Below are 12655 nucleotides of genomic sequence, written 5' to 3' on the forward strand. Positions count from 1 at the left end.
ACTATATATAATACATGTTTATATGTAATTGGTTTTCAACTTAAGGAAATAAATAGTTTATATCCCTCTTGGCGCTAGTGCTTGCTTTTCTTCTTCTTGGACTTGTGCTTTGATTTCTCGCTCTTCTTCGACTTTTTCTTGGCCTTCTGTTTTGACTTCTTGGACTTCTTGGAGCTGGACTTCTTGGTCTTTGATTTCTTAGCCTTTGCTGCGGCTTTATTGCTGTCGTCACTGCTGGAATCGGTGCTATCCTCGTCGCTATCGTCGGTGCTGCTGAGCGTGCGTTCCACCCAACGTTCCGCTTTGCGTTTCTTTGGCGCGTGCTGCTGCCAGAGCTGTTGCAGCTTGGCATCGATGCTTGCCTCGGCCTGGGTTTCAGTTGGCTTCAGCTGACTGGGTAGCTTCGGCCCGTAGAGGTCCACTTGTGGCACCTCTGCCATGGCTAGTTCATTATCGTTTTTCAGCCGCTCCTCGCGCGATTTGTATGCAATTTTCAACTTGTTGCCTTCAATGGGCGCAAACTTAGCTGGAGCTGGTTCTGTCGGCTTGTTCACCTGCTCCTCTGCTGGCTTGAATAGAGCCGCAAATATGCCTCGTGGTGGTGAATTGTTCCGCAACAAATTGGCCGCAGCCGCAGACGTGATTGTGGTGCTTGGCAGGCCCAGAGCAGCTTGCATGTCATTTATTTTAACATTCGTCTGGAGCTGCTGCTGCTGCTGCTGTTCCTGTGCTGCCGTAGATTCTGGCTCCTCGTCACTGTCATCGAATATACTCTTGAAGAGATCAGTCTTTTCGGAAATGGGCTTATCACGTGCTGCCTCTACCGCGTGTTCCAGAGGCGTCCTTGGCACAAAAACAGGCTTGGCCGCAGGACTGTTGGCAGAGTTCAGCGGTGCTATTACCGTCGATTCTACTTCCTTCTCCTCGGCACTGGCTGCTGTTGCTGGTTGCGAAGTTGACGGCGTCAATTGCAGCTGCTGTTGCTTGGGTGGCTCGATATGCTTGGGGATAATGGTAGGCGTCTGGAAATTCGCTTTGGTATTGACTGAAGTTTCTAAGTAGTCAAATATTGACATTTTGGCTTTGCCTTTTAGTTCCTTTTCGGCTTCTGGTAGAGCACCACCAAAGGGTTCCGCGATATTGTAACGCTTGCATAGCAACGCGCTAGGCTTCCACATAACCTTTGTGCGCTTCATAACAATTTTAAGCTTCTCTTCCGGTCGAACTTCCTCTGCTTTCTGTGCCTGCACCGTCGCCTCTGAAACAAATCTGTCGAGCATGAGACCGGCCAGTGGTCGATAGATTTTTGCCGCCTGCACAAACTCCTTTTTCTCCATTTCACGATCCCACAAAGACAGCGTTACAGGCTGTAGTTCGGCCAGAAATTCGGTAATCTCTTTATCGTCTTTAAGATTTGCTGCCAGAAACTTCTCATAGCGTTCTTGCTTAGCTTCGTCTGCCAGAAAAGGCTTGAATCCAGTGGTGGGTTTGCTAGATGCTGCGATGAAAAAACAATTGACATGGATATTGCTTGCATTATATCAGTTGCATACATACCTAAATTCTTTGTCTTGCTGGCAGCCTGTGCCTGGAGTGCAGCATTAGATTGCTGCAGCTCTTTACTGAGCTCAATCGACGCCACCGGCAGTTCCTCGCCGGTTGTGGTAATGAGTCCACCCTTCGTAAAATTGCTACTCTTAGCGGTAATTGCCTCAAGCAAGGACTTGCTGCGTTCCTGCTGCTGTTGTGTGCTGACACTACTTCCCGTCTTAAAGGGATTCTTTTTGGCCTGTGACTCGCCAAGCAATTGAGCACGTTGCTCCGGATTTAGATCATGTCTACCTAGGCCCGCCTTCTTATAGTCCGTTTCGGCTATTTTACGCGCACGTTCTGCATCCAAGGGCGTAAACCGGCTGCGACGCTGGAGCCAGTTGCGAGGCTGAAAGTCACGGGGCAAATCAATTGCATACGGCTTATTGTGGGTGCTATTAGTCTTGTCCTCGCTGAAGCCATCGATCACATGACGCTGTTGCACATGCTGCGTTTTCTTCTGTTTGGGCTGTTTATCCGCCAGCGAGAAGTCATAGCGTGTCATGTCGTCCCTTGCATAGATATCCTCGTCCTCTTCCTCGAACGCTCCCACACCAAAGGCCTGACCGCGTATGGACAGCTGCTTCTGCTTAGCCGCTGTCTCCAGCTGGCCAAAGAGGTTAATGTGCTGCATGGGTGCTACAATCGTGCTGCTCTTTGACAACACTGGTGCACGGCTGAGACCCGAGTAACTCATGCCAAAGCGATTGTCTTTGGGAGTATAAAACATGGGCTCATAGTCATCGGGAGCAAAGGTAACGTCGTCATCCTCATCTTCGTCTTCGTCTTTATCATCCTCATCTTCAGCTGCACTGTGCTGTTGCTTGCTCAACTGTGGAAGGCCCTCATCGCCGTAATGGTCCAGCAAGTATTGTTCCCTTTTGTTGCGCGCTGTTGCCTGTTGTTTTTCTTTGCGCGTTTGTCGCGGGCCCACTCCCTGACCGGGCTTCCAGCCCATGCTCTTTAGTATGCGTACGGCAACCTTATCACGTACGGGACGTAACAGTTGTTCTAGGACAGGTACACCGGGAATGGGTCCAGCCACCTGTGGCTGCATAAGCTTACGCTTGCGCTGACCCGTTCGTTGCTCTTGCTCGCTCTCCTTGGCGAATTCATCTCGTGTGCGAATGCCCTGGGGGGCAATTCCAAATTCACCCAAATCCTCCTTGTCCATGAAGTCTTCAGGCCGTTGCTGCACTTTGCTCGCTTTTTCGCCGCGTGAACTCTTGAAATTCTGTGGCGTCCAACCTTCCAGCGAACCAACGGTATTCCAAAAACCAGCACTAAAGCCCCCAGTAAAGGCACCATGAAACCGGCGTTTACCATTTTCATCCTTAACAATTTGATCCTCAATCGCTAGCGGCTTCTTGGCAGGCACCTCATCTGAAAACATATATAATTAATACATTTTATTGTATTTTCACAATACTTACCTTTCTCAAGTGGCTCCAAAGGTGTGCCAAACCGGTGTAAATGCTCTTCCTCGTCCATATTTATTTATTAGTTTACGAAATTTAGTTTGTTCACAACTTTCAGTCCATTTAGTTCGCGCTCAGCTGGCAAATAAACGTAAACAAGATGACAGTGCTGCCAGACTGCTATAATTTCGAATATCACAATATTTCATATAAACTGCTTTGCGATATATCGATGTTCTGAAATCATTGCTGAACCTTCATTCGGATAGCTACACGTTTAAGTAACCAATATCGTGACATCTCACATCTCTACCTCACAGCTGTTCAGCTCTGGAAATTTGCGAATTTAGAATTTTCCACAAGAATTACTTTGCAAATAGTAAAAAGCATTTGCCTTTGTTTTTTAAATTGTAAGTATTGTATACGTATGCATGCATACGCATCCTATCCGAACTAGATGGTAGTTGCAGATTTGCATCATCTTGTTGAGCTCTTTCGGTGACTAATGATGTCAACATTTTAGTTTCTCTTTTTCTCCAATAAGCTACCTGGCGTTAGCCATATTTAAAAGCTGGACGTGACTAAAACAGGTGCATAAAAAAATTGAGGTGAGTTCTGCAATTTGATTTGCAGTATGCATATATATATTTAAATTTTATTCTAATGCGTATATTTTTTTCGACGAACATACACACATACCCACATACAAACATGCACGTACACGTTCACAAACATATAACGTCATCTAACGCCAGTTTTATAACGCACACACGCACAAAACTGGCCCAGGTGACGGCAGTGCATCAAGATGTCGGAGAAGAATATAAAAGTGGGCGCCCGAGTCGAACTGACCGGCAAGGAGCTGTTCGGCACGATCGCCTACGTTGGCATGACCAGCTTCGCCGTAGGCAAGTGGGTGGGCGTGGTACTGGACGAACCGAAAGGCAAGAATAGCGGTTCCATTAAGGGACAGCAATATTTTCAGTGCGAAGAGAATTGCGGCATGTTTGTGAGGCCCACGCAGCTGCGAGTGATAACACCAGCGCCAGAGACGGCGCCCGGCAGCGGTAGTTCAGGCAGTGCCACACCCACGCTGCAACCCACAAAGGCACGGCTTAGCGGATCACGCGCATCACTCTCATCCAGTCGCCAATCATTACTTGGTTCACGCACACAGCTAACAACATCGTTGAGCGAGCGCACTGGCTCTAACAGTAGCCTGGCAACACGAAAATCGCTTGCGCCCCAAAGCAGCAAGGATAAAGATGCTGCCACCGCAGCATCTTTGTCTGGTGAAGCCGGCGCAACAGCATCACCAGCCGCATCCAAGCGCGCCTCGTTTGTGGAGACAGGTTTTCTAGAGATTCTGAAGCCACAGTTTACGCCATCGCAGCCAATGCGGTCACCTTCGTTTACCGCGCCCCCGAATACAACAGAGGACAAAGTGGCCTTGTTAGAGTCACAAAAGATAAGCGCAGAGCTGCAGACCCAACTGGCCGATGTCACCGAGAAATTGGAAACGCTCAAACAGCGTCGCAACGAGGACAAAGAGCGTCTACGCGAGTTCGATAAGATGAAAATTCAATTCGAGCAACTGCAAGAGTTTCGGACTAAGATCATGTCAGCCCAGGCCTCGCTACAAAAGGAGCTGCAACGCGCCAAGCAAGAGACGAAGGATGCCATCGAGGCCAAGGAGCGGCATGCCCAGGAAATGGCTGAGCTCTCCGACAATGTCGAAATGATCACACTCGATAAGGAGATGGCCGAGGAAAAGGCCGACACGCTGCAACTAGAGTTGGAGTCGAGCAAGGAGCGCATTGAGGAGCTGCAAGTAGACCTAGAGCTGCTGCGTTCCGAGATGCAAAACAAGGCAGAGACTAACATAACCGCCTCCGATGGCGGCATGTCCACCTACGAATTTAAGCAGCTGGAACAGCAAAATATACGCCTTAAGGACACGCTGGTGCGCCTACGTGATCTAACAGCGCACGACAAACATGACATACAAAAGCTGACCAAGGAGCTGGAAATGAAGCGCTCCGAGGTCGCCGAACTGGAACGCACAAAGGAGAAACTCAGCTCGAAGATCGATGAACTGGAAGCCACAGTCGCCGACTTGCAGGTGAGCTTAATACTTTTACTTTCAATTATGGATACAAGCAGGCCTGTTCTTCATAGCCTGCAACTAAAGCTCACTGAATTCGTTTTTATCTGCATTTGTTTCCATTGCAATTGAGAATTATGAAAAACTTCTGTTAAAGATATTTTGATTGTGTTTTTATTTGCTGTTTTCTTGGGCAATAGATGTGACTTAACAGAATTAGTTTTTCTATCAACTCATAAAATGGGAACAGGCCTGAATAAATGAGTTTACTCTATAAAAACCACGCTCACAATAAACACTTCAATCTGTTTTAAGCTTGTTTGCTTTCGCTTACCTTTACCTTGCTCTTCCGCTCTCTTCTTAAACCACACGCACAATTTCATGGCTTCGGTTCGCTTTGCTGTAGTTGAACTTATCACAACATTTCGTTTGTCACATTAAAATGTCTGAGAATTTGCTGTCAATCGCTCCAAACTCTAAATAAATGTGAAATTTTCATTTAATTTCTTTGCCGGCATATAAAATGGTTTGCAGGAGGTAATTTCCAATTGTTCAAGTTTCTGTTCATTTCATGCTCCATTTCCCCAAGAGTTTTCAACATTTTTCATATTAAGTTAAGCATCTCTTCCATTGTAAATCCAAAGGCTTAATTTCACACAAGAAACAATTATTATTGCAATTGTAATTCTCAAGGAACAAGTCGATGCTGCACTGGGCGCCGAAGAGATGGTGGAGCAGCTGGCGGAGAAGAAAATGGAGCTGGAGGACAAAGTAAAGCTGCTGGAGGAGGAAATTGCGCAGCTTGAGGCACTGGAGGAGGTGCACGAGCAGCTGGTGGAGAGCAATCACGAGCTGGAGCTGGATTTGCGCGAGGAACTGGACCTGGCTAACGCCGCCAAAAAGGACGTGTTGCGCGAACGCGATGCGGCCATTGAGACCATCTACGATCGCGACCAGACCATCACCAAGTTCCGTGAGCTCGTCCAAAAGCTAAACGAACAGCTGATCGAATTGCGCGAGCGCAGCTCCAACAATGACCAAAAGTCCCTGCAAGACCCCAGCCTTAAGCTGGCCACCGAGACCATCGACTACAAGCAAATGTTTGCCGAGTCGAAGGCCTACACGCGCGCCATTGATGTCCAGCTGCGCCAGATTGAGCTGAGCCAGGCCAACGAGCATGTCCAGATGCTGACCGCCTTCATGCCCGAATCGTTTATGAACCGTGGCGGCGACCACGACTCCATATTGGTTATTCTACTAATCTCACGTATTGTGTTCAAGTGTGGCATTGTTGTCTCGCAGACGCGCGAACGCTTCCCAGCCGTTGAGGCGGTCACACGCGAGGCAGTCACCCAGGGTCATGCGGTGCAGCAATATGCCTTCAAATGCCGCCTGATGCACTACATCCACAATCTGCAGTGTGCGCTGCATCAGATCCTTTACGGTCTCAATAGCTGCCAGCCGGACACGCTGCTGCGCGCTGGCAGCTCGTTGCCAGAGATGGTGGCTCAGGAGAAGATCGTCGATGGCATCATCGAGCTGCTGAAATCGAATCAGCTGGACGAGAACAGCACCACGGACAACATTGAGAAATGTGTGGCCTTCTTCAACGCAATGAACTCGGTGCTGCTGGCAGGCGAACAGCTCCTGAACGAGACGCAAATGATACGCGATTGCGTAGCCTCGCTGGGCGCCGCCTGTGAGTCCATACTGAATGATACGGCCATTGCCAAGGTGATTATCCAGGAGGCGGGTGCGACCAGTGATTCGATGCTGCTCATACAATTCCTCAACGAGCACATGGAGAGCATCAAGCAGCAGGTGAAGCTGATCAAGCGACGTCTGCCCAATGATCAGCATGTGATCAAGTGTGGTCTGTCGCCGCACAAGATGGATGCAATGCGAGCGCTGGCCCAGAATATCAGTCGAATCATGTCCGCCATGCATTTGGCCACTAAGCAGGCGCTGGCAGCCATTGTAGCCAACATCGAGAGCGACAATGCGGCGGAGCACACGCTGCCACAGGATAAGTACTGGTCCCTGTTGTCGTCGGCCTGTGAGCGTATCTACGAGCAGGACGATCGTGGGCCCACGCAGAACTTTAAGGCGCTGCTGGGTCAGGCCAATGCGGATCTGCAGCACATTGCCCAGCATTTGCTAGACAAGGAGTATGAGATTATGTCAGCCGCTGGAACAGCTCCACGTCCCCAGACGCTCAGTACGCCCATCCATCAGCGTTCGCAGCTGATCAAAAAACAGCTGGAGCAGAAGAATGTGCTGGCTGCCACGCTAGAGAATCGCGAGGCGGACATCAAGCAGCTGAAGCTGGCGGCCAAGATGAAGCTGAACGAACTCAGCGAAATGCAAATACGGAAGGATCTTGCGGAGAAGAAGCTGAGCGTGCTGCAAGACGAATACGAGCATGCGGTGGGTAAGTGGAAGCTACAGTACGAGGAGACGCACAAGAAGCTGTTACAAAAGGAAAAGGAATTCGAGGAGACCATGGATCATCTGCAGAGCGACATAGACGCGCTGGAAAGCGAAAAGAGCGATCTGCGCGACAAGCTGAAGCTGAACACCAGCGCCGGCAAGAGCCTGACCTCCGATTCGCACTCCTCGCTCCACAACCTGTCCGCCACGGGCACTAGCAGCGCCAATGTCAGCTACACAGCGCCCGCTGGCACCGCACCACTGGTGGCCGAGGAGCTCCAGCTGCTCAAGTGCGCCTTCAACAATGAGCGCAACGAGCGCATGCGTCTGCAGGCTCAGGATATGCGCGCCAAGCTGCAACAGTTGGAGCCGATCTATGTGCCCCAACCACAGGATCAGCGCATCAATGCGCTCGAGTCTCAGCTGACCAAAATGAAGCATGCCTGGGTGCTGTCGCTGCTGCAGGTGCAGGCCAAGGGCAGCGGCATGTCGGCAGCCAATATCAACACCATCGCGCTGCAGCGTCGCAATCAGCCGCTACCCCAAAAGGCGGAGATCTGCACGCGCGCCTCTCGTCTCGCCTCGGACATACTGAATGAGTATCTGCAACGGAAGCCGCATCGTGCGTCAGCGGGAGAATTTGCCGCCTTTCCCACCGTCGATGTGAAGCGTGTGCTGCAGATTTAAGTGCTGCAGCAAGGGACGGGGCAATAGCTAGGCTAGATTTATAATTGCACAAACATTTTAAAGATTGCGAATTGCCTAGGAATGTGAAGCTGAAGCGGCTCATGCAACATGAATTTTCGGCAAGAGCTCCCAACTCTCGCTGAATGTTCACGAACCAGTTGCATTAAGCGTTCGCATTGCTTGCAATTTATTTTGGTAATAATACACACGCTTACGCCGAAGCAGCTTGTTTTTACCTTTCCTCCAGCTCCAGCTAATAACACCCACTAATATTCCGTGTATCCTTTCCCAGTATCTGCCTTATATGGTGGCCGCTGCATTGTTGCTGATAATTGTATTTGTAGTTTGGCTGCGCTTTCCCAACGGCGTGCAATGCGTGTGGAACTTGCATTGGCCCTTTAAGTGGCTCTGAAACAAACGTGCGTGCATGCATCAGATGCGTGTATCTTCTACAATATACGATATATATATTTTATTGATATTTAATTTATGTTTGTATCATAATGTATGTTAACTATGTAACTATGTGTATCTCTAACGAGGCCTGTAATGAAATCAACTCATGCGAACATTTTTATAAACATGTATTATCTATGAAGCGAGAACTATGTGAATAAAAGACACCTCCAAAATAACACTCACTTTGTAACTAAAAAGGGAAATGAAATCAAACATAGTTTGCATATGACAATTTATATAAATATATATATATTTATACATACACACACACATACAATATTCAAATAAACGAGTATATTTTCCAGATGTTGCTTAACAAATCCCAACTGCGTTTTATTTTAATCACAGCGCAGCCTAAAATAATGGAATTTTGACCACTTCAAATTAAAGCTGTCTAAACAAAAAACATACGGTATATTTATCAGTCTGAATAATGAAAGTTTAATCCTAATATTTATAACAATAATCATTGAAAGAAGATAGAAGAAAAAAAAATATATATATATATAATTCTGTAGATTAATAGAACAATAAATGTGTAGGAAATGATTTCTTCAATTTATGTTTAATTTAAAACCAGAATATATAATTGAGCTTACAATTTTTAACTTTATTTAAGCGCTTACAAATTTCCACTCTTAAAAGAAGTCCACGGCAGAGTACTGCCAGTTGTGGAACGTAAGCACTTACCATCCACATTATTTAATTGACGCTCTTAAGATCCATCAACAGGTCGGGAGAGCGAGCAGTTTTCTCTTTGCCAGCTGCGCTCTCATTGCAGCTATCTCTTTCTGGCAACATTAAAACAATAACAGCAGCAGCTCAATGCCGCTTGGTTACAGCAAACGGCAAACAGTCACAAAATTAACAGCAACAACTACAACCATAATAATGACGACAACAACAACAACAGCTGCAATAGCCATAGAAACTATTACACTAGCCAACCATAAACCATGATGGTCACAAAACTAGAAGAGCCGCCCCTCGCGTTGCCCTTGCCTGAACTAAAGCGCACGCTATATGAAGTATAAACAGCTGGCGTCGTCGTCGTCTTCTTATTGCCCTTTTAGCTGCCCTGAGCCTGGCCTAAAGCCGTGTCTCTTCCAGCTGACCTTATTGTATACCTCAATTGCAATTGCATTTGTTTTAATTCCTCTTTTTCCTCTTCTTCTTCTTCAATTAAACCGCTTACGGAAGTCGTTGGCCCAACTCAGTTTCATTCCGTTCCGATGTGATCCAGTTCAGGCAGCGTACCATTTGGACTATGCTTTGGGTATTCGCTTTGGTGAACTTTTATAGAGCGACTCTTGTGTGGAGGCACTGGGTCTGGGCTCGTCAACTGGACTGAATTCTGAATTCTCACGCCCAGTTTTGACCTTTTTAGCGGTATTTTGGCTTAGCTTTAAGCCATTTGGAAATATGCTGCCTGGTATCTGGGCTAAGAATTGGACTTCAAGGTTCTTAGAATGCGCTGTAATGTTGTAATTGAAATGTATCTGTGTCTCTATCTGTATCTGGTTGCCGCGCACACGATTCGCTCTGCTGGGTGGAGATCCTTAACTGTCTTTGACACACATATCCAATAGCCAACGCACTGACCGAACCAAGTTCTCTTGTCATTGGCTCACAAAAAATCGCAATGCATTGCGAAAATATGAAAACACAAACAAAACGCGATACATAACAAAAACTTCGCGCATAAAGCAAAGCAAAGCAAAGCTTGTAATGCCCCAGAGCTGTTGACTCATGCCCATGGCAAGTGCGAAAAAAACACATCATAATTATGGTATTATTAGCCAAGGCACAAGAAATGCAGCCAGGCGTGGCCTATACTCTAGAAAATGCAGCTTAATTAAAATTAAATCATGTGAGCTATATCAAGTATCACATGCCTTTGATAGTTTAGGATTAATTTTGGAATTGTCATATGAAAATATTTTATTATGACAATCCAAAAGATCTTACCTGAATAACTATGGAATAATTTGAGTAATACTAAATCCTAATATACAACTTTAGTTAGCTAATAATATATATATTATATATATAAAGCTTTATTTTAAAAGTTCCTCAGATATGATAACATTTTTGATATATTGATATGGAACTAGTTAGAGGTTGGTATTAAGGTAGCATGCAGTAAGCAAAGGCTATCAATAATGTGAAATTCTTTAATTTTCTTATTCTGAATCTTATTTCCTTTAGAAGAGATCGTTTAGATAAATATTAATTACGATTTTTCCTATAGACATATCATAGTTATATAAAATATATTATATTATAGATATATTATCCAGCCAACGACGGCATCTGCTTAGCACAAAATTGAATTAATTCAATCAGTACATCTTTATAATGAAAATATACTTTTCTAGAATCAACTGTATTATCTTGTATTTAAAGAGAATCAGATCAGAATGTATAACTGAAAATGTCAAACACAAAAATAGATCTATTCAGAAGTCTAAATCTCATGTTCCATCTATAAAAGCAACCTTTTTGGCTATATTGTTGTTTAACTATGACTTGGCCAAGCTAGCTTACCCCATCTAACCTGCCATTTACAGGGTATCATAAGAAATAATTAAACACAAATGTACAATAAGCTGCAGAGCACAAATCAAAACCGAAACCAGTTTGGGCGCCATCCGAAGTGAGAGAGAGGGAGAGAGGTAGAAATTGCATTAGTCTTCTAAATGACCGCAAGAAGATCGAGAGTGCAAGATCTGTAAAGCAGCTCAAGAACATGCCTCGTTACGCGTCGTTACAGTGAGTGCAGATCGATCGATGCCCTACAAATATTGACCAACTGGCTCCAAAGGAGGCGACTGACCCGACCGACCACCCGGTTCGAGTTTGAGGAGCTGCAAGACAAAAACTTAAGATCGACAACGGAAACGCCCAAGTTTCACTCCTCAAGCAAGTTCTTGGTTACGCCTGGTTAATTACGAAGCAGCCAGCTAAACAGTCAAATGCTCAATTTGGTAAATGACCAAACAGTAGCCATCAACAATCAACAGACGCCCCAAACATAAACAAAAGGCCACGCAATGGATGGCCACATAGTTCCGCCTAATGGCTAGAGTTGTCTTGTCTGTCTGAGGAAGGGTTAGCAAGGGGTCTGGGTCTTTGGCTTGCCATCTCCGGTCTCCGGTCTACGGGTCTCTGTTAGAACAATGGGGCCAGGCGCAAGAGTTGAGCTCGAGGCATCTTCAGTTTTTTTTTTTTTGATTTTTGCCACTTGAAGCGTTCATTGTGCATGTTGTTTGGGTCTTGGGATTTGTTGGTTGTGGTACCACGCACTAGACCCAATGTCTATGTCTGTGCTCCATTGTTATTGCCGCTCTTATGTTCTCTATTGTTGTTGTTACTGTTGTTTCGCTCTGGCTTGGCGTCGTATGTAAATTTGATTTTCATTGAAATATTCGCTGTGCACTGCAGCTCCCTTCTCTCTCTCTCCCTTCCCCTTTTCGTCGCAGGCACAACAGACAGTTTCAATGTAGTTCACTTGAACGCTTTCGTAAGCCGCAAAAGGGTTAACAGAGAGTGCGACAGAAAGAGAGAGCGACAACAACAGCGACAGCAACGTGAGAGCGCGATGTAACAGCTGGCACTTAAGAGAGCGCGTTTAGTTGTTGTTTATAAACAGGTTAGGTTTGCATTGAAATGCTGCTCAATGGGGCTGTCGAGCTGTTCGAAATTTAAATTTGATAAATAAACCTATAAACATACAAAATATTAAATTGCCGAAGCTCAGAAGTAATAATAATTATCTTAAAATGGTAGTAAAAATAAAAAACCAAAATATCTAAAGTTAATTTCAAATATTTGTATATTTAAAATGGTAAATAAATATGTATGAAAAATATATTCTAAGTAATTTTTTAAGTTACTATTTAATATTTTTAAATTGTTTCCCAATAATTGTGCAGCATAAAAATTTGTAAATATTTATTACATAATA

At 45.6% G+C, this 12655-nt stretch overlaps 2 protein-coding genes across 4 annotated transcripts; one reads left to right on the forward strand and one right to left on the reverse strand.

The window, feature by feature from the left end:
- Positions 1 to 65: 65 nt before the first annotated feature.
- Positions 66 to 3211, reverse strand: LOC111603453 (G patch domain-containing protein 1 homolog). The gene is made up of 3 exons (XM_023321043.2): positions 3024 to 3211; positions 1558 to 2973; positions 66 to 1498 (listed from the first exon to the last, which is right to left on the reverse strand). The coding sequence occupies exons 1-3, from the start codon at positions 3079 to 3081 to the stop codon at positions 75 to 77; spliced, it is 2898 nt and encodes a 965-aa protein (XP_023176811.2). The 5' UTR covers positions 3082 to 3211; the 3' UTR covers positions 66 to 74.
- Positions 3212 to 3303: 92 nt separating this feature from the next.
- LOC111603452 (dynactin subunit 1) lies at positions 3304 to 8596 on the forward strand. 3 transcript variants are annotated; one of them, XM_023321040.2, is made up of 4 exons: positions 3304 to 3418; positions 3532 to 3616; positions 3764 to 5130; positions 5806 to 8596. In XM_023321040.2, the coding sequence occupies exons 3-4, from the start codon at positions 3817 to 3819 to the stop codon at positions 8227 to 8229; spliced, it is 3738 nt and encodes a 1245-aa protein (XP_023176808.2). In that variant the 5' UTR covers positions 3304 to 3418; positions 3532 to 3616; positions 3764 to 3816; the 3' UTR covers positions 8230 to 8596. The 3 variants fall into 3 exon arrangements, with proteins under 3 accessions (XP_023176808.2, XP_023176809.2, XP_023176810.2); XM_023321041.2 differs by having other exon boundaries at positions 3553 to 3616; XM_023321042.2 differs by lacking the exons at positions 3304 to 3418; positions 3532 to 3616; positions 3764 to 5130 and adding an exon at positions 5564 to 5649 and having other exon boundaries at positions 5757 to 8596.
- The last annotated feature ends 4059 nt before the right edge of the window (positions 8597 to 12655 follow it).

The sequence above is a fragment of the Drosophila hydei genome, unplaced genomic scaffold, assembly GCF_003285905.1.
Source record: "Drosophila hydei strain 15085-1641.00,03,60 unplaced genomic scaffold, DhydRS2 tig00000001-arrow-pilon, whole genome shotgun sequence".
NCBI lineage: Eukaryota > Metazoa > Arthropoda > Insecta > Diptera > Drosophilidae > Drosophila > Drosophila hydei.

Bases quoted from the DNA above. Each gene is read 5' to 3' on its own strand.
- LOC111603453 (XM_023321043.2), bottom strand. From the start codon at position 3,081: ATGGACGAGGAAGAGCATTTACACCGGTTTGGCACACCTTTGGAGCCA. The intron at 2,974-3,023 runs GTAAGTATTGTG...ATATGTTTTCAG, and splicing joins TTTGGAGCCACTTGAGAAAG to ATGAGGTGCCTGCCAAGAAG. The intron at 1,499-1,557 runs GTATGTATGCAA...TTTTCATCGCAG, and splicing joins CAGCAAGACAAAGAATTTAG to CATCTAGCAAACCCACCACT.
- LOC111603452 (XM_023321040.2), top strand. From the start codon at position 3,817: ATGTCGGAGAAGAATATAAAAGTGGGCGCCCGAGTCGAACTGACCGGC. The intron at 5,131-5,805 runs GTGAGCTTAATA...GTAATTCTCAAG, and splicing joins CCACAGTCGCCGACTTGCAG to GAACAAGTCGATGCTGCACT.